This window comes from Manis javanica, chromosome 17 (genome assembly GCF_040802235.1).
Source record: "Manis javanica isolate MJ-LG chromosome 17, MJ_LKY, whole genome shotgun sequence".
Lineage (NCBI taxonomy): Eukaryota > Metazoa > Chordata > Mammalia > Pholidota > Manidae > Manis > Manis javanica.
In genome coordinates, this window is record NC_133172.1 from 32,489,457 (window position 1) to 32,508,097 (window position 18,641).

General features: G+C 38.2%; 1 protein-coding gene across 8 annotated transcripts in view; it reads left to right on the forward strand.

The window, feature by feature from the left end:
• The first annotated feature begins 3,996 nt into the window (after window positions 1–3,996).
• Window positions 3,997–18,641, forward strand: part of CYLD (CYLD lysine 63 deubiquitinase) — a 62,152-nt gene continuing 47,507 nt past the window's right edge. Inside the window, exons 1-5 of one of the 8 annotated variants that reach the window (XM_073226623.1) lie at window positions 4,070–4,133; window positions 4,766–4,839; window positions 10,932–11,583; window positions 12,754–13,056; window positions 15,261–15,366. In XM_073226623.1, the coding sequence (XP_073082724.1) occupies window positions 11,080–11,583; window positions 12,754–13,056; window positions 15,261–15,366 (913 nt within the window). In that variant the 5' untranslated portion in view covers window positions 4,070–4,133; window positions 4,766–4,839; window positions 10,932–11,079. Of the gene's footprint in view, window positions 4,226–4,765; window positions 4,840–10,931; window positions 11,584–12,753; window positions 13,057–15,260; window positions 15,367–18,641 lie in introns of all 8 variants that reach the window. The other 7 variants (XM_037001452.2, XM_073226621.1, XM_073226622.1 and 4 more) reach the window with 7 other exon arrangements.

The following is an 18,641-nucleotide window of genomic DNA, read 5'->3' on the forward strand; positions in this document are numbered from 1 at the left end:
CAGTCCCACCACTTCTTGGCTGTTCCTGGACCATGCCAAGCACACTGCTGCTTCCAGACCCTTGTACATGGCTATTTCTTTTTAAGGGAATGCTCTTCCTGAGAGAGTGGTGTGGTTGGTTTCCTCATTTAGTTTAGGTCTTTGTTCAAATGTCAGCGTATCAAGGATATCCTTCCCTGAACTATCTACCTAAAATAGCAGTCCCCAACCATTCTCTTCTCCCTGCCCTGCTTAATATTGCCTTCTCGGCAAGTACTGCTTCGTGTGCATTTGTTTCTTCCTGGCCCTAGAGTGTCAGCTCCATGAGAACAGGAGCCATACTCACTGCAGTGTCCTCAGAGTCTGGAACTGAGCCTAGCACATAGGAGGTTGCCCAAATATTTGTTGAATGAATTGAGAATCCACCTACTTAAAGGGGGCAGAAGTTGGGCAGATTATAATAATGAATCACCTTTTTCCTCACACCATTAGTGTCCCCTTCCTAAGGAAGGAAGGTTTCCTGGGACATGGGATCATTCCTAATGTACCTACTGCTCAAAATGGGTTTCCAGATACAGCCCACAGGTCCCAGTGAGGAGCATTAGACTCCATTTCTCTGTATGTGTCTTTCAAATCACACAGAAATCATTTGTCATTGATAACAGCAAGTAGCTCAAACAGGAGAGCATGGATTACTAGTTCAGTTGGATTAGTTTAAAGATGATTAAAGTAATCTCTTCTATCTTTTCAAAAAGAGCTTTTAGCTGACCAGAGTAAAAGCCCTCAACAGAACATTCGGTTGCACCTGGAGCTTTCTCTCACTAAGAGAGAAGCACATCCCTGAGAAGGAGGACTCTCAGCTCATGCACTCACTGAAACCTGCCCTGGACTATTATGGAGAAAGTGCCCATCATTATCCTTGCCTGTGGGGACACCTGGTCCAGCTAGCTGCGTGGTTTGGAGCTTATTCAGAATGCACCTAGTCACAGGAGTGAGGGACAATAGCTGGAACCTTGGGAGGCTAGATGAACAACTGCAAGTTGCCATTTCCTGAAACAGGGAGGACTACAGTGGGAGTAGGGAAAATCAGGAGTTTGCTTTGGTCTGTGTGGAGTGAAGAAGCCAAGTAGACAGTGGGATATGAAATGAATAGTGCATTTGGTGAGGTTAGAAGTAGGAGGTAGCCAGTGGTAGCCATTTGGGAAGCTTGCCGCAAGGTCTGATGAATAACCATGACCAGTGCTACTGAGAAGGTTTTGCGGAGTCCTGCCAGGTGTCACAGTGAACCACAGGCCACTACCAGGCTACCAGGAGGATCCCAGCTCCTGGGAAGAGAACTCATTCAATTCAGTGGCTTTGTGTTAGGTTCCCACTGTGTGCAATAAGAGAATTATGCAAGACAGTTTAGAAGCTCAGTTAATCTCATGGTGCTTAAGCCCTTCAGAGGGCTCCCACTTCCCCCGAAATAAAGACCAAAAATTGGCCCTGGCTCACTAGGCCTTGCCCTTGTGTGCCCACATTTGTGCTCTACCTCTTTCAGTTCCCCCAATCTGTCACACACATTCTTGTTCCTTTTGCCTGGAGTGCTCCCCCTCACCCCTGACTGACTTCCAGTCACCTTTTCCACTTGATCTTAAAGGTGATTTCCTCCTCCAGGCCTTCCCTGAACACTCAACCACTTTTTATGCGTGCTTAGAGCAGTTCCCCTTCTGAGGCTTATTCTAACCTCAGTAATGAAGTAAGTGATGGTGTAATTAGTCATTTAAGGTCTGCCTTCCTTGCTAGAGGGCAAGGATGGCATCTCGTACACTGCTCTGTTCCCTGGTACTTGCTCAGCAGCCCAACCACTGTTTGCATGAACCCAGGCTAGGCTGAGTGGAAGAGCTGTGGGTGGTGGATAGACAGAGTGATCAGCGGGGCCTGGGGCCATCTGCAGTGACCCTTGGAAGAAAGGGGACTTTGGCCCTTAAATGAAGGGATGATTTGGAAGGCAGGACAGAAGGAGCCCTGGCTTAACATCAGGAGGACAGGATCTCAGTTCATCTCCTGGGTGATTGGGGGCAAGTTACTTTCCCTCTCTGGACCTTGATCTTCCATCTGTAAAATGAGAGGCTAGCTTATGAAGGATTGCCAATAATAGCACCATGACACTATTACCCTAACACTCCTTGGCAGACATCTCTCTTCCCCGTGAGCCTGAATACAGCTTTAGAATTGTTTTCAACATAACGTTCTAGGCAGTCATTACCAATTGATAAAAGATGGTAATTGAAATAAGCCCTGTTTATCAGGACTGGCTTGGAAGAATATCTCTTGGACACTGATTCAGGGAAGGTGTGACATGAGGACTGAGAGAGGTATGTGAGCACTGCTGGTAGGGAAGCAAACCTTGCTGAGGCAGAGGGCTTGGTAGCATCAAATGCCATCATCAGAGAGGACAGGAAGATGTTCTTGTCCAGGGGTAGCAAATTCAAATGCTGTCAGGGGCCAACAGATATGTAAATGAGACAAGTGTGCCTCAGGATAAAATAGGAACTATTGTGTGGCAAACTGGAAAATAGGGAGAGGGCTTGCCCAGCCTAAAGGGTTTCAAAATCAATCTTTCCCACTCTATGTCCTCTTCACTATATGGGTCAAGCAAAAACAGTCTTCAGGCTGAAATTTTTTCTTCCAGACAGTCAGACTGTGACGTCTGAGTCCTACCGACCTTATTGGAGAACCTGGATCTAGAGGGAAACAGTGTTGCCTAAGGCCACACTGTGAACCAGGGCTGGTGGTTCTCATTTTATTCCTTTCCACTGCAGTGTGGTCATAAAGCATGGTAACAGGATAAGGGGGGACAAGAGTGGACCGAGGCTCAGGTGTTCAAAAGATGTCCTTCATTCTGGGTGCTTGTGGCAAGGAAGATGGATGGCCTGTTTACTAATACTGTTAATCACTCATGTGACTTCCTTCATGTACTCACTGGCTTAAATTCCCCAGATCTTCAGAAATGTTATCTTCCACTGGGGAAATTTTTCCTTTCATGATTAAAACACACACACACACACACACACACACACCCTCTTCCTTCTTCAGTATTAATCACCTTCTTCTATAATTGGTACTTAAAATGTCAAAGGAGAAGGATTTAATTAACAAGAGTATCCAGTGCAGTAAGGCATGCTGTAGGGCTCTGGGACTGATTATAAAAAGCACTTTCTTAAATATTTTGAGCACTTTTGGGAATCAGAAACCTCCCTTCTAATTGAAAGATCCTTAACTACGTCCCAAGTCCTGGCTGGTGGCCAAGGGTGCAGATCTGAGTGAGGCGGCGGGTGGAAATTCCTTCTTCACTACCCTAGGGACACCTCCCTCCAAATGGGGATAGGTGGCAATAGAAGGTCGGAAACAGCAGAGGTCTTCGGCCAAATCTTAGGGAGAAGAAGAGGGAGAAGGAATCTGAGGGAGACAGAAGACTGAGCTTCTTGCTGTGTGTCATATATTATTTCACCACAATCCTGAGAAACAGGTGATAGGATTATCTCCATTTTACAGAGGAGGAAATTGAGACTCAGCATAGTTTTTGAGTTACCTATGTTATTAAACTACTAACTGAAAGCGCAAAGGATTCAAATTTAGGTCTGATTCTAAGGCTTTGCATTTTCATGAAATTCTGAAACCCCATTCCCTGCTAGCGTCTGAACCGCTCCCCACCCCAGCCACAAACTGTCTAGTGGAGTTTTGACAGGTAAGCCAAAGCAGGGACCCGGCATGGGAGGTGGAGCCGGGAGCAGCACAGCGCCCTGCCCCGGCTCCGATGTCAGCCAATGGTGATGCAGCAGCAACAGTTTTTCGTCCAATCAACCAGAGCTCCCCGCACTCCATACTCGCATCTCCTCTCCTCCCCTCTGCTTTCCCTTTGGCTCGACCGAGCTTGACAGAGCGGAAAGTCCCTTCAGCTCGCTCCAGGCCGGCAGCCATTGGAGGAAGATCTGTCACAGGGATGCCCAATCAGAGCGCACTCAGGAACGCAGAGCAGGCTGCGATTGGTTAGCGCAGCGGTTGTCCGCTCGCCCCCGCTCCTCCCTCAGCGCACTGGGCGTTTCGGAGGCGGGGCAGGTGGGGGCGGGCCCAGGTAGCAGGTTCGGCTGCGCCGGGGCAGCGCGTCGGAGGTAAATATTAGGGCGGTGGGTGTGGGGCGCTGGGGCTGGTCCAGGACGCCTGCTAGAGAGGCTGGGGAGAGGGTGACGCCCCGCCGCCGGAGGTGAGTGCGGAGCTGGCGGCCGAGTTGGAGAGCGGCGGGCGGCCCGGTCCCCTCGGGGCCCCCTCCCTGGCCTCAGGGCGCCTCCAGTCACCGCGGCCATCGGGCCCTCTGCGCCGGCCCGTTAGATACCCCGGCCCGGAGCCGGCCAGGCCGGCGGGGTGCTGAGCCTGCTGACGTCAGCCCGGGCTTCCCCATCCCCGGGACTTCCCCACCCCCCGGGCTTCCTGAGAGAGCTCCCGAGTCGTGCAACCGTGGTGGCCGCCGCCGGGACCTCTGGAGAAGAAAGGACCTGGGGTGGGAGCAGCGCAGGAAACCCTCTTTCCCTGTTACCCGCCAATTACAGATGGGGAAACCGAGGCAAGGGCTCTTGGCCGGCTCCCGACGGCCCCTGTTGGAATGGAGAGCTCCGGGCTGTGACATTTCACTTCTGTACTGTGGGGGCATATTGATTGATGGGTTTTGGGGGACTTGTGGCTCCCATCCAGGAAAAGCAGTCAAGGTTCTGGCCTCGTTAATTGCGTGTTCTGCTTTTTCTTTCAGTTTCCCCCTTTCCAGGGGATGGTTTTACACAACCGGGAGTTCTTTAGTTGAAAGGCGCGTTCTGTTGAAGCAAGGTATTCTTTCTGTTTTTCTTTATTCTCACATTAACGTCAGTAGGGAAATCACGAAGTCTTGACGAAGGTCGTGTTCTTGAATTTGGTTCTCAGCTGGGTCAGCTGCCCATTATTCATGTATTTGGCATCTTTTCTGTTCTAGCCCATGACATTTGCATGTTGTCATCTTTCAGTCACCAAGTCTTTTGATCTTTCAGCCCCCATAACCCTGCCTCCTTCCTCTCCCCATTCTGCCTGGAAGTTTTATCCTTAGCTCAGCTAAAGAGCATTCGCTGCCTTGCTTTTGAATTCACTGGTAATAGGGACCTTAATAAGATTGTTCCTTTTGCAGTCTTTGGTTCCTGGAGAAAAACCCAGGCCCTGAGGGAGGATGTTCATTCAAGTGTTGGTTTTCTGCACACCCCCGCATGCCCCAAGTAGACTGAAAGGACCTAAGAATTTAGCTTGTCAGTTCCCCAGTGGGTAGTAGGTGGAAATGAACTAGAACAGTATTAGGAGAAAATTATTTGTTGGAAATTCTTGTGGAAGTTCATGTACTGTGAATGTTGCTAACATGCAGAACATTCTCTAATAAAATTCTGCATAATTTTATAGTATTTGATGAAAGCTTCCCTTGGATGGTTAACTTTTGCAAAAAGCTGGTAACACCCGGGCATTTGTTACATAAAACAATAAACATTCAGCAGCAATGATTATTATGGTCTGGCATGCCTAAGTTGTGATTTTGTTTGATTTACAGAAAAGAAGAGAGGAGTAATTATATTAGTAGTTGATTTATTAGTCTTTTGTTCCTGATTTTCACACTATAATCTTAAATTTGTTGAGGTATTTCATTGGTTATACAGAATGTATAGGCATCAGACATGTTGGGAAGATCTAGGAAGCGGGTTTGAAATGAACCTCAAAGCAACTTGTTTTTGTAACTGAAAATTTTCTTGTTTCTTGTTACATGTATAACAGTGAAGTGTGAAAATTGCCCTTGACTTCATTTACTAAGAGAATTAGTATAGTTTTAAATAAAAATCACTATACATTCCCAACTCCTGAGTCTTTTTCTTTTCTTTTTTCCTTCTTTTAATCTGGAAGACTATTTTAATCATACAAACAATTAGGAGGAGGAAATGGAATTTTGACTTTCACCGTCACCACCTGAGTTAACTGTCATTCATTAAATTGTCTTGTACTGAATGCCTACCATACATTGGCACTGGTTTGGCACTGAAAATAAAAAGATGAAGGACTTGGGGAATTCACAGTTTGGAAGTGTAGTGGCCAGGCTTAACTGGTGAAACTACGGTGATCTTGTTCTTCTGACATGAATACGCACATGGGGGAGCCAGACTTTTTTTTGACCTTACAAATCCTTCAGGTTTTAGGATCTAAATACTTGTGTACTTGGGTAACAAATTAATCTATGAGGAAAATTAAAACTGTCTTTTTTTCTAGTCATTGAATCTCTGCATTTCTATTCTTTAGCTGTTTAGGAATATAGCAACTTGTTTTTTTAGTGAGAGAGAGTCTTTCTTAAAATGGTAATTATTCTAGTTTTCTAGAAGCGACTAGAAAAAGTCCAGTGTGTTTTCTTTCTTTGGTATTAACTTTCACCTCCTACCTGTTTGCTGTTTGTAATTAGGGGCAGTATTTTAGCATTGTAACTTTTTTTTCTGATTTAGATAGCCTCCTTTGGTTTTGGGAACATCTCAGGGGATGCAAAACGTTTGTGAATTAGAAGTCTGTTTTCTTTAGTGAGGTTCCGTAACTAGTATAACCTGATATCTTGAGAATCAAAATGACTTTGTATCTTCTAGAGAGGTTAACCATTGTCAATTTTATGTAGCTAATGCTGTTCATTTTTACTCCGTATTATCTTTCAGAACATGGTAATTCTGATTTTTAATGTTTTCATACAAAACTTATTTTTTGATCATTTTTTCATTGCATTGATAGGGAAACCAATAGATCTTTGTGTCTTCCAACTCTCCTCTTGGTTACATGACTTTAATACAATTAAATTATCTTTTACTCAGAATCCAGATCATCAAAAAGCTCAATAGCTAGCTATATTTTCATATCTTTGTGACCCTGAACAGTTCCCTTATCTCGAGTGTTGTTAAAAGAGAAGCCTTTTGTTCAGTATAGTTTTAGGGTTAAATATATTATTATATCCAACACTTTGGTAATCTTTATTTAGTATTTACAGTAATTATTAGGATATTCATAGTCATTCAGTTTTCCAGCCTGAAATAAGTACCGTGGTGTTTAGATGAATCATTTGTGATATATTCACACAAAGTGAAGTACACTTATTAGAGGCAATTTTTAACAATTAGACCTGAAGTTGTTAAGAGAACACAAATGAGGGCAGTCATCATATCTTAAATCTTCTATATTTTTTGGTGTCTAACACTGCTGACTTCATAAATCTACGAAACAGTAAAAAACTTTGATTGATGAAGTGTTGTGCCCCATTTCCTTGAGTCCCCCATGTGGAGTCGCAGTCACCAGGCTCAGTCGCGAGATGCAAGAGCAAAACAGGTCTTTACTGCTAGTTCGAACTAGGGTCTCAGTGGCCCGTCAGAACACAGGACTGGGTCTGAGACCCTGAATAAAGTTCCCTTTTTGCTTTTATACTGTAGCAAGAAACAGGTAGGGGCTTTCCAAGGGGGGTGGTTTATTGTGACCTTTGCTGATTGGCTGAGGAGGGTCAGGGTCTTGTTGCACAGGTTGCTGGGCATGGTTTTTGCGGGAATGGGCGTGGCTTGAGTGGGAAACTTCTTACTCAAGATGGAGGACACAGAACAAAATGGAGGCGGTCCCGTTGGCTAGGGGTCATGTAGGGGACATAGTTATTCAAGATGAAAGACACAAAATGGAGGCAGGGTTCATGTAGGGGTCATAGTTATTCAAGATGGAGGACACAAAATGGAGGCAGAGTTCATGTGGAGGACATAGTTATTCAAGATGGAGGACACAAAATGGAGGCAGTTAGGCTTACAAAATGGAGTAAGTTAGGTCAAGCTAACCTTCCAGGGGTCCCACAGAAGAACTCATTGACAATGTGATTAAAATTTTTCCCATGTAGTCTGCAGTTAGTTTTTATTGCTTGAGGTTCTTAACACTTAATCTAACTGTTGTGCATCTCTGAGTGAAAGAGGAATGTTGGTATTATATTCACTTCTACAGTGGAAGGAAAGTCTTTTTTAACATATTTCTGCTCTAATGCCAGTATATTGGGGTGTTAATGATCATTACATTTGTTGTCTTGTATACTTCTAGACTAGAGCCATGAAATTCCCCATTCAACTTTCTCTAAGTATCAGTTGCAATGAAGAGAATCAATTTTTAATGTGATAGTTCCAAGCCTTTCTTTCTTAATGTGTTCTTTCTAAAAGAGGACAGACCATATCCTTTTTATTTTTGGATAATGCTTTTTACATATTTTATAACTTTTGCTTTGTCCATTCTGGTTGTCTGACATGACCCATCCTGTTGTTGAGTTCAGCTCATGCCCACTTGGGCTAATACAAATTAGAGAAAGGTTACTGTTCCTTGTGAAGTTCACTGTAAAGTGTGGTTCTTGATACCACTGTTGTTAAATTGCCCTCAACCTTTTCATAAACTGAAGTAGTTACATTGAATTTGTCTGTAGACTATGTCTTCAATGATGCTCAAAGAACACTTTTGTAATCAAATTCATTTAAAATATAGTGTCCTAATACATTATATATAGTAACTTAGTTTTGTTCTGGTAATATTTCATTAGTACTGGTAGTTTTTATTTTAAAGTGTGACATTAATTGTCAAGCTACAAAACCAATATAATAGAAGTCATTAGCATATAATATCATTAAGATTCAAGAAGTTCTTAATTTTAATATTTGAAGGTATAACTTTAGGAATAAAAACAATTTCTTTTCAAAATAGAATTGCTACACTTTAAAATAACTTTTGGCCAAAGGTATTTAAATACACTTTAAAGAGAAGAAAACTCACCTTTTTAAAAGTTGTTTCTTCACCTTTTTTCACAAAAAGTTGTCTCAACCTCCTGGGAGTAACCAAATAATGCAGTAAAGGTGTGCACTTTACTCCTAAAAGCCTCATTCAGAATTTATGTATTCTTCTTTTTGTTATTGTGTTTTTGTTTGTTTCTTTAAACACACAAATATATTTCATCACCTGGCTTCTCAGAACCGATTAGAAGCAGTAAGTTGGAAAGTAACAGGCCGTAAAAGGAGTTAAATGCATGCTGTAGGAAACCATAGAAAATGGCTGATGTGCAAAGGAGAACTATAGACTGTAAATCTATAGAAAGCAGATACAATGTAAAGCCTTTTAACAAGGCAACAAACACCTTTGCATATTGGGAGTCAGATAATTTATATTCATATTGATAGCTCAATGATCAAGAAAAAGAATAAGGCTATTTCCTTGTTGACATTAAAAAAAGAATTTTAGTCAGAAATAACAGATACTTCTTTTTGGTACTTAAAAGGAATACAGCCAAATGTTTGGGTTGCTGTTTAGGGAGCCCCCATAAGGGGTTTTGTATATCGTGCCAAGATAGGGGTTTCCACAGATATCTTATATAAGTGGCAAATACTAATTGATCCTATTGCTGCTGAAGTAGATAGTGCCCTCAAGTGGAATTAAGACAAACACATTATAAAAAAAAGAAAAAAGAGAGGGAACCACTTTATGCTAGCTCTGCCCCTGCTTTCAGTAGATGTTGCACAGATATTTCAATAATGTTTATTTAAAGGGATGCCAAACTCTTTACCCTTTTTTGGGTAGTTTATGTGTGTCATTCAGGCTTTGTAGAAGGACAAACACTTTATCATTAGAGTGTATCTCATTATCTAACAATGCATTTTAAAGGAAATGTTATTCTATATGTGATTTGCCAGATTATTTAATCATTAGGTGATTAAACTTAAAAATTGGGTTTTTTAGTTTTAGGAGTATTTATGTTTTAATTCCAAGAATAAAATAAGTATGATAGTGCTATCAACTGCTGCATTTACCCAGAATAATGCAAATAGATACCTCTACTGCACAGAAAGATGGAAGAAATACTGTATTTTGAAACTGACTAACCACAGTCATATGACAGAGCATACATAGGAACTATTATCAGCAAGATAATTAATTAAAACAATGAATTAAAGTCTTAATTTGAATTAATGAATTTATATAGTTTTTAGCCATCAGTTAAAGTAGGATTGATAAGGCTATTTAAACGGTGAAAGATTAGTATTCTTGTAAATATTTTAAATGAAAATTTGAAACCGAGAAAGAAACCTTTGTGTATTCCTTTCTAGTATACATAGTTAAAATTGGGGTATAAAAACATTATATATTTGATACTATCCTGCAATTATATTTCCTTGTAACGTAGTCTTGTGTTTTAAAAATATCTTTAATCATATTTAAATGTCTGATATTTGAGATTGTGAGAAATTAAATGACAGCTATGATGAATATGATTAATATTTCCCTATCTAAGGACATAATGTAGAAGATTAGGGAGATGAAACTGAGTCAGGTAAAATTTCCATCATCAAAATATGGCACACTGATAAATGAATTGTGGTTAAAGTTTCAGAATGTGATTTTATATTTTTATTGACAAAAGATGTTTAATATAATTATAATGGATAATTTTTTAAACTGTGTGTACAGAAATAATAGCCTTTTTGATTTATGTGTGTTTGCCTAAGTATAGCATCTTACCCATTTAAGTTAGGCAGGATTTATTAAAAGTGATACTTTTTAAAGTTTAAAAATGTCAGAATGTATATATAAAGTTATCTGTTACAGAATTTGATTTTATAAATTTTCAGTGCATCTAAGGCAGGAACATACATCATTGTATTGTCTTTTAGGATACATTAGAGTTGTTTCTCCTTAATTAAATATGCAAAGTTACAGTAGGTATAAGTATTATATATCTTTTAACCTTTCTAGATATTTGTGGAAATACTTCATTTGTGTGCATGTTTTTACTAATTGAATGAGATTTTGAAAAATCTTTATAACCTTAATTTTAGCTCTTGTAGAATAAAGTGTAAAGTTTCTTTCTGCTTGTCCTCCAGGCATTTTGACTTGCTGTCTTTTTACAGCATGGACAGCAAATTGCTAAGAACATGCTTGGGGACTTCCAGTGTATTTGTCTTCCGCAGTTTTTCTACAAATTTAGTAGTTCCCATTTCTTTGAGTTAATATTTTGGAGTTAATATCACAATGAGTTCAGGCTTATGGAGCCAAGAAAAAGCTACTTCACCTTACTGGGAAGAGCGGATTTTTTATTTGCTTCTTCAAGAATGCAGCGTCACAGACAAACAAACACAAAAACTCCTTAAAGTACCAAAGGGAAGTATAGGACAGTATATCCAAGATCGTGCTGTGGGGCATTCGAGGATTCCTTCGGCAAAAGGCAAGAAAAATCAGATTGGATTAAAGATCCTAGAGCAACCACATGCAGTGCTCTTTGTTGATGACAAGGATGTTGTAGAAATAAATGAAAAATTCACGGAGTTACTTTTGGCAATTACCAATTGTGAAGAGAGGTTCAGCCTTTTTAAAAACAGAAACAGACTAAGTAAAGGCCTCCAAATAGACGTGGGCTGCCCTGTGAAAGTGCAGCTGAGATCTGGGGAAGAAAAGTTTCCTGGAGTTGTACGCTTCAGAGGGCCCTTATTAGCAGAGAGGACAGTGTCGGGAATATTCTTTGGAGTAGAATTACTGGTAAGTTTGGTAAACCGTTCTAGTTGGCTGTGTGTGTGTGTGTGTGTGTGTGTGTGTATGTATATTTATTTCTCTATGTGTATTTGTAAGCACATGTGTTTTTCCCCTTTAAAATGCAAAATAAGTTTTTCCAGAAGTCTTCCATAATTTTTAATATTCATAATCCTTAGGATTTAGTTTATAATGATAAGCTGAGATGATGCATCAAAAACTTTTTAAATACTACCTGCTAGGAAATACAAACAGATTATGTAATTATTGAAGGCTTCTATATCTTAGCAATTTTAACATTGCCTAGGTTAAAAAAGAACTCTACTAACTGTAAACTAGTCACTTCACAAAATTATTAATTATCTTGTGACATCATTTGTAGGTGCCTCAGTTTTTCTTAATGTGTGCTATTAAGTAATGAAATTAAGCTGTAAGATTTTAAAAATAAGTTGCAGCAATTTAAACTTGCTTATAGTCTTCCCTGACAATATGTGAAAATCATCTTGAAATTTGAAAAGAGAGCCAAGAACTCTGTGATACATTTCCAAAATTAATATAAATTCTCAAGAATTGAAATGTCAGTTACATTTTGACATTCTTGCAAGTAGAATTTCATGCCTCATTTGCTTCCTGATTTAATTTTTTAGAGCAGTGATTGTGAAACAAGTGGAGATTTGAATCTCAGCTATGCCATTTGCTAGCTGGGTTACCAGGTTACTTAAGCTACTTCTCTAAGTCTGCTTCTTCATCTGTAAAATAGTGATACTAGTACACACCTTGCAGTGTGTTTGTGATATATTGATTCAGGATTTAGCTCCTTGTCTGGCACATAGTAAGTGCTGAATAAATGAAGCTAATGTTACTGTTATTTCAGGTAAATTTTTCTCTGTGATAAAACTGTTGCTAAAATCACAATATAAAATCTAGCCCAGGTCTCTTACAGGGGAATTACAATTTGAAATTATCAAGTAATTCTATTTCTGGATCCAGTACAGTTTCTTCCTTATTTTTTTTAAAACATCCTAAATCCAATAGCAACTATTCATAATTATATTTCTTATATGTGTTATTTAGAATTTTTCCAGTGATTTCCCCAAAATCCCCAGAGTGGATCTTTTTTCTTATGGATCATCTTTCTCTGTCAATCAATAATTTTCTTTTCTCTTGTTTAAAAACTAGGAAGAAGGTCGTGGCCAAGGTTTCACTGATGGAATATATCAAGGGAAACAACTTTTCCAGTGTGATGAAGATTGTGGAGTATTTGTTGCGTTGGACAAGCTAGAAATCATAGAAGATGATGACAATGGACTGGAAAGTGATTATGCAGGTCCAGGGGACACAATGCAGGCTGAACTTCCACCTCTGGAAATAAACTCCAGAGTTTCTTTGAAGCTTGGAGAAACTATAGAATCTGGAACAGTCATATTCTGTGATGTTTTGCCAGGAAAAGAAAGCTTAGGATATTTTGTTGGTGTGGACATGGTAAGAAACTTTTGGAATATATTATTTTTGTGAATGTAGACCAATTTAGGTACAAATTAAATACTTTGAATATTTAAAATGGACTAGTTGGGAGTAATTTAAGACCATGTTTTAATTTATCTCTGGTAAAGGAGCATTGATACGGGACAGGAGTCTAGATACAGAATTACATTTACTTGTTTTTCTAGTTTGAGTAAAATGGAATAGTGTTTTCAATCTTTAAATTTGCCATATGATAGCAGACCAACAGAAAATAAAAATACTCAAATATATTACATGATGTCTTATTTTTCTTTATTTTGAAAAGGTTTTTGTTTTCTTGTAATCTGTTTCTCTTTTTGTAGTATTTTGCTATTTGATTTTAATGAGTAGTATAAAAATCACTTATGAGAAATACCTGAATAGAGGAAAAGCCATTGCTTTAGAGGAAAAGAGAATATTTTTGTAGGATGTAACTCACTCAAAATTTTATTTTATTTTTATTTATATTACATATAAAATATATGTAATAAAATTTACCACCTTAACCACTTTTAAGTTTACAGTTCTGTGGCATTAAGTACATTCAGTGTGTACAATCTTTACCCCTTACCCAGAACTTCTTCATCATCCCAAACTGAAACTCTGTACCTATTAAACACTAACTCCCTGTTCCTCACGCCCCTCAGCCAGTGTTCTACTGGTAATCTGTATTCTACTTGCTGTCTCTGTGAATTTGTATTTTCTAGGTACCTCATATAAGTGGAATATTTGTTCTTATTTATTCTTTTGTTTGTGTCACTCATTTTTATGTTACCTTACAATCATATTTATTAATAATGGGTATATCCCAATATGGAAAGTTGAATGATACCTGTGGTTTTAAAAGGAGGAGAAGAAAAAGGCTGGTAACATTTTTTATTGTAGAGCGAAAATATGGACAAGAATTTGTTGGATATAAAGAAGCTATTAATACAGAACTATTAAACACTAAAATGAATTAGGAGAGTGTGTGAGTAATAGACTCCTGTACTCACAATGTTTTTAGTGATTATTTTTATCTATTTGGGTATACTTTTCAGTAGGATGTTGAATGTTCTAGCATAAATTTCTCTTATCTTTGCTTGGAAATTCTATTTGATACGCATTAGTTAGACAAACACTACTATGTTAAGACATTTACTGAATATTTGCCATGTGAATAGTTAGAGCTGGATTAAAACATACGGGTTCTTCAGGATAGCTAATATTAAAGCTTACCTTTAAAACATTATTCTTTAAATATTCAGTATTTACATAGAGGAGAGATTATGCGCTGAGTGGAGGAAGGTTGGAGAACAAGGGTCACTGATTATTAGGTTAGTTTCCCTTTGCTTAAGATTATTGGTTTAAGCCATTAGGCCTTCCCCTCCAACTTGGCAGTCTGGAGATCATCTTGTTTACTGGGACAGACTTCCTAGAGGTTTGCACCCCCAGTTTCTCTCCCTGACCTTGTCTATCTCCAGCTGGCTGTGCACGCATTCATTCAAAACCCCTTCAGTGCATTCTATGAAGGGAAAGTTCTGGCAAATGCAGTATTCTTCATCTTCTATTTCCAGTGACATTCGGCACTTTGTATGCATGGTGCTCAGGGCAGTCATCTGACTGCCTATTTCTTATCCAGCTTCATGAACAGCATTGTATTCGTTGGTGCTATATGGAAATATATGATAATTAAATATAAAAATCTCCATTTTGGAGAGAATTCTTGCATACTTGTAAAATGACAAAGAACAAGCAAGGGAAAAGAATTTATGTGGACCGAAAGTTCAAGTTGAGGATTTAACTGCTTAGGGAGTGCAGAAGTGAGGAGAACAAGCTAGGGTTAGGGGCAGATTTCTGGGTGAAACATATTGTGTATCAGGTGGTTATTTATATATAGACTAGTGTTTATTGTCCAGTAAAGTACAACAAATACTTTTGATTCCTTGCTCATTTATGGGTTTACTATGGCTTGATTATTCTTAGACCTCATTTTTCCAAAAACAAAACAAAACAAAAATAGACAAAAACAAAAAGGCTTATTACTGTGGTAATTATTCCTGATATGTTCTCTCTTTTTTTAGGAAAAATAGTTAAAATTTACCAACGTAAAATGTTTTGGAAGACCCTTTTATGGTACAGACTTTCATATTTATGTTTTATTGAGGAGGGTTTTAAAGTTTATTTTATTACTTAATTTCTAGGATAATGCTATTGGCAACTGGGATGGAAGATTTGATGGGGTACAGCTTTGTAGTTTTGCAAGTGTTGAAAGTACAATTCTCTTGCATATCAATGATATCATCCCAGGTATGTTTTCCTTGTGTTTCATATATTAATAAGGCAGAGTTTCTTGGATGTATTTTGTTATGAGAATTAAATATAAGCCTCAAGATGCATTTTTGGAATTTTTATATTATGGGATGTTAAAGATATTATGGAACATGCTTTCTTACCCCCAAATGAAAACCATTTTTATTTCCCGAAGTGTGTGAGCATGGAGTGGCATTTATAAATTAGCATTCACTTTTTTCATCACCTGTTTATTCTAAGTGGGGGGAAAAATCCTTTCTTCTAATTAGAAGGTCAGAAAATGTAATAAAATACCATCTGTTTGAGTGAGAGCCTGGTTTAAATTAGAAGCCTTTACATAGAAGTTAGACATTTAATGTAACCTACTATGTTACCGAGAGGATTCTTGCTGGATGCCCTGCATAATTTTTGAGACGGCCTAATTGATTAGGTTTCATGACCCTGCAGTCAGAAGCAGATCACTCAACTTTCCATCTTCAAAAAAACCTTAAGCAACCTTTTATTTTACCTCAGACAAGCAGCACCTAATGTCTCTTGTCAACTAATTGATAGCCTCCTATTGATAGCGATACCAACAGCACCTTTTCCTGCTCTTACTAGAATTCCAGTTGGAGGCTAGTCAATTGATAACATGTTAATCATGAAACTGACAGAAGCAATCAGAGGTGGTGATTTTTATTGAGCACTAATTACACAGCTATGAATGAAGTGTTGGAAAGCCTGTATTCGATAGTCAAAAATGCACACATCCCTGAATTAGATGACTTGTCCTTTTTTAGTTTCTTGAAAAACCTATAAGGTAGGTCTTAATTATCCCCATTTTGCTGATAAAAGAAATCTGGGGCTTAGATAAGGCTAAGATTGACTAGGATCAAGTAAGTGATAGAGCCAGATTTCAAATCCAGACCTAATGTACAAAGCCCTGCTCATTTCAGTGCCTCCTTACCCCAGATCTTGTGTGTATACTTAGAATGCGAAGACCTGCATAGAAAAATATAATTCTCAGCCTCACATGTATGCTTGGGAATATTGTTTCCATGGAGATGTGCTTTGTCTTGAATTCTATAAAAGCTGAATTTTGCTGTAGCAAGGATCACAACTAAACAAATGTATTATTAATTATTTATTAAATTTTTTGCTTCTAGTGTTTTCCTTTATTGCTAATTCTGACACACACCAGTTTTGAGTTCTCTGCAGGTCATTTTGAGTCCTCAGTTTCTTCTTTTGTTAAACTGAAGGGCCTAATACTGGATGATTCTTAAGATTCCTTTTAGCCTGCAGTGTTTGCCCTTCATGTTTCCCTGTTGACTTGGCAAGTAATTAAAGGCTTGTTTTGCTGAGTTAGGAAATGTTTTCTACTTTAGCTTTTAGCTTTACTGAAGAGTACATTAATTTAGTTGGAGGTATGGGATTCAAATAATAGCTTTATTTCAGTTTTGTTTGTAAAAGTCTGACATACTTTGCTTTTCTTGACTTCTTTAAAATTAACTTTTAATTTTTTGCAAATCAGATTCCTAGCTATTTCTTTGCTTCCTTTTAGAAACAAACAGTTCACATTCAGGGAAAAGCAGACATGCTTGATATTTTATCTAGTAATATTTAATTTACCTTTTTATCCCAGTTTATGGAAATAACACCATTTATGAATTTAAAAATCAAAATACTTTTAATATTTTAATAAATGCATATTAAAAAAGTAATTTTGTGAAAATTCATTCCTTCATTCAAATATTATTAAGCCCTTACTTAGGCTTCTTTTTGGTAGTGAGGATACAGTAGGAAGCAAAACATAAAAAAACTCTTCCCACATGGGCCTTTTATTCTAGTGAATGGACACAGACAGTAAATAAGTAGAATATATGGTCAATTAGATGGTCATTAGATGGAGAATGATAAGGTAAGGGGGAAAGGGGGCTCTAGGTTGAGGGTTGGGATTTTTAATTTTATATAGAGTAGTCCTAGTGAGCCTTTCTAATGCAGTGACATATGAGCTCTTGACAGGAAGGAGCCATGTGGATTCTGAGGGAGAGCCTGAGGCTGCAGCTAATTTGGCCAGTTTGAGAAATAGGAACATTCACTGTGGCTGGAGCAGGTTGAGTGAGAGTGATAGGACAGAAAGTAGGAGCTGGAATAGGCAGGGCCAAGTGGGCTGGTGTGTGGATTCTTGGCTTTATTCTGGGGGTGAAGGGAGCTAAGGACAACTTACCCTAACTTATGTTTTCACTGATCACTCTGACCGCATGTTAGGGGCAGAAACAAGGAAACCAGGAATAAGACTGTTGAAATTATCCATGTGAGAGGTGATAGTGGCTTGGATTGGGGTAGTGTATAACACACTGTTTAATTTAGTCGGTTTTAAAACTTAATATAATTATAATCCTACTGACTGTGCTCTATAATTACTTGCATCTTTTACTTAAAATATATTTTGAGATTCTGCCCTGTGGATAAGGGTATTAATAATTTATTTACCCCCACTACTTCTTAGTATATTTCACTATATAAATGCCCCATGATTTAATAACCCATGCTAATGTTAATGGACATTTGGGGTTGAGGTTATCCCCATATCCTCTTTAACATTGGTAGTGATTAACATTTTTGCCACTCTGATGCCTGTGAAATGAATGGTATATCAAGGTAGTTTTAATTTGTAGTTTCCTAACAGGCTTGAACAACTTTTCATATGTTTCTGGAACATTGTATCTAATATTGAACACCTGTTTGTGTCTTTGCCCATTTATCTGTTGAGTTGCTTATTTATTGATTCATGAGTTCTCCATTTTTAAATTTTAAGTAAAATAGTTTTGATATTTCTTAATAAAATTTTCAAACACAGAAAAGTCTAAAAAACTTTATACTTGAACATCCCCATACCTACCACCTAGATTCTACAGTGAACGTGGTATGGTACTTGTTTTATTGTAGGTTTGGCCCTCTGTTCACATACTAATCCATCTTATTTTTGTGTGCATTTCAAAGTAAGTTATAGTCATTGGTACATTTCCTCATAAATACTTCTGCATGCATACAATTAATGAGAGATAAAGATAGCTGACCCTTGAATAGCATGGGTTTGAACTGCATGGGTCCACTTATACACAGATTTTTTTTCAATAAATATAGTACAGTATTGTAAATGTATTTTCCTTATGATTTTCTTAACATTTTCTTTTCTCTAGCTTAATTTATAGTAAGAATACAGAATATAATACATATATAAAATATGTGTTAATTGTTTATGCTATTAGAAGGTATCTGGTCAAAAGTAG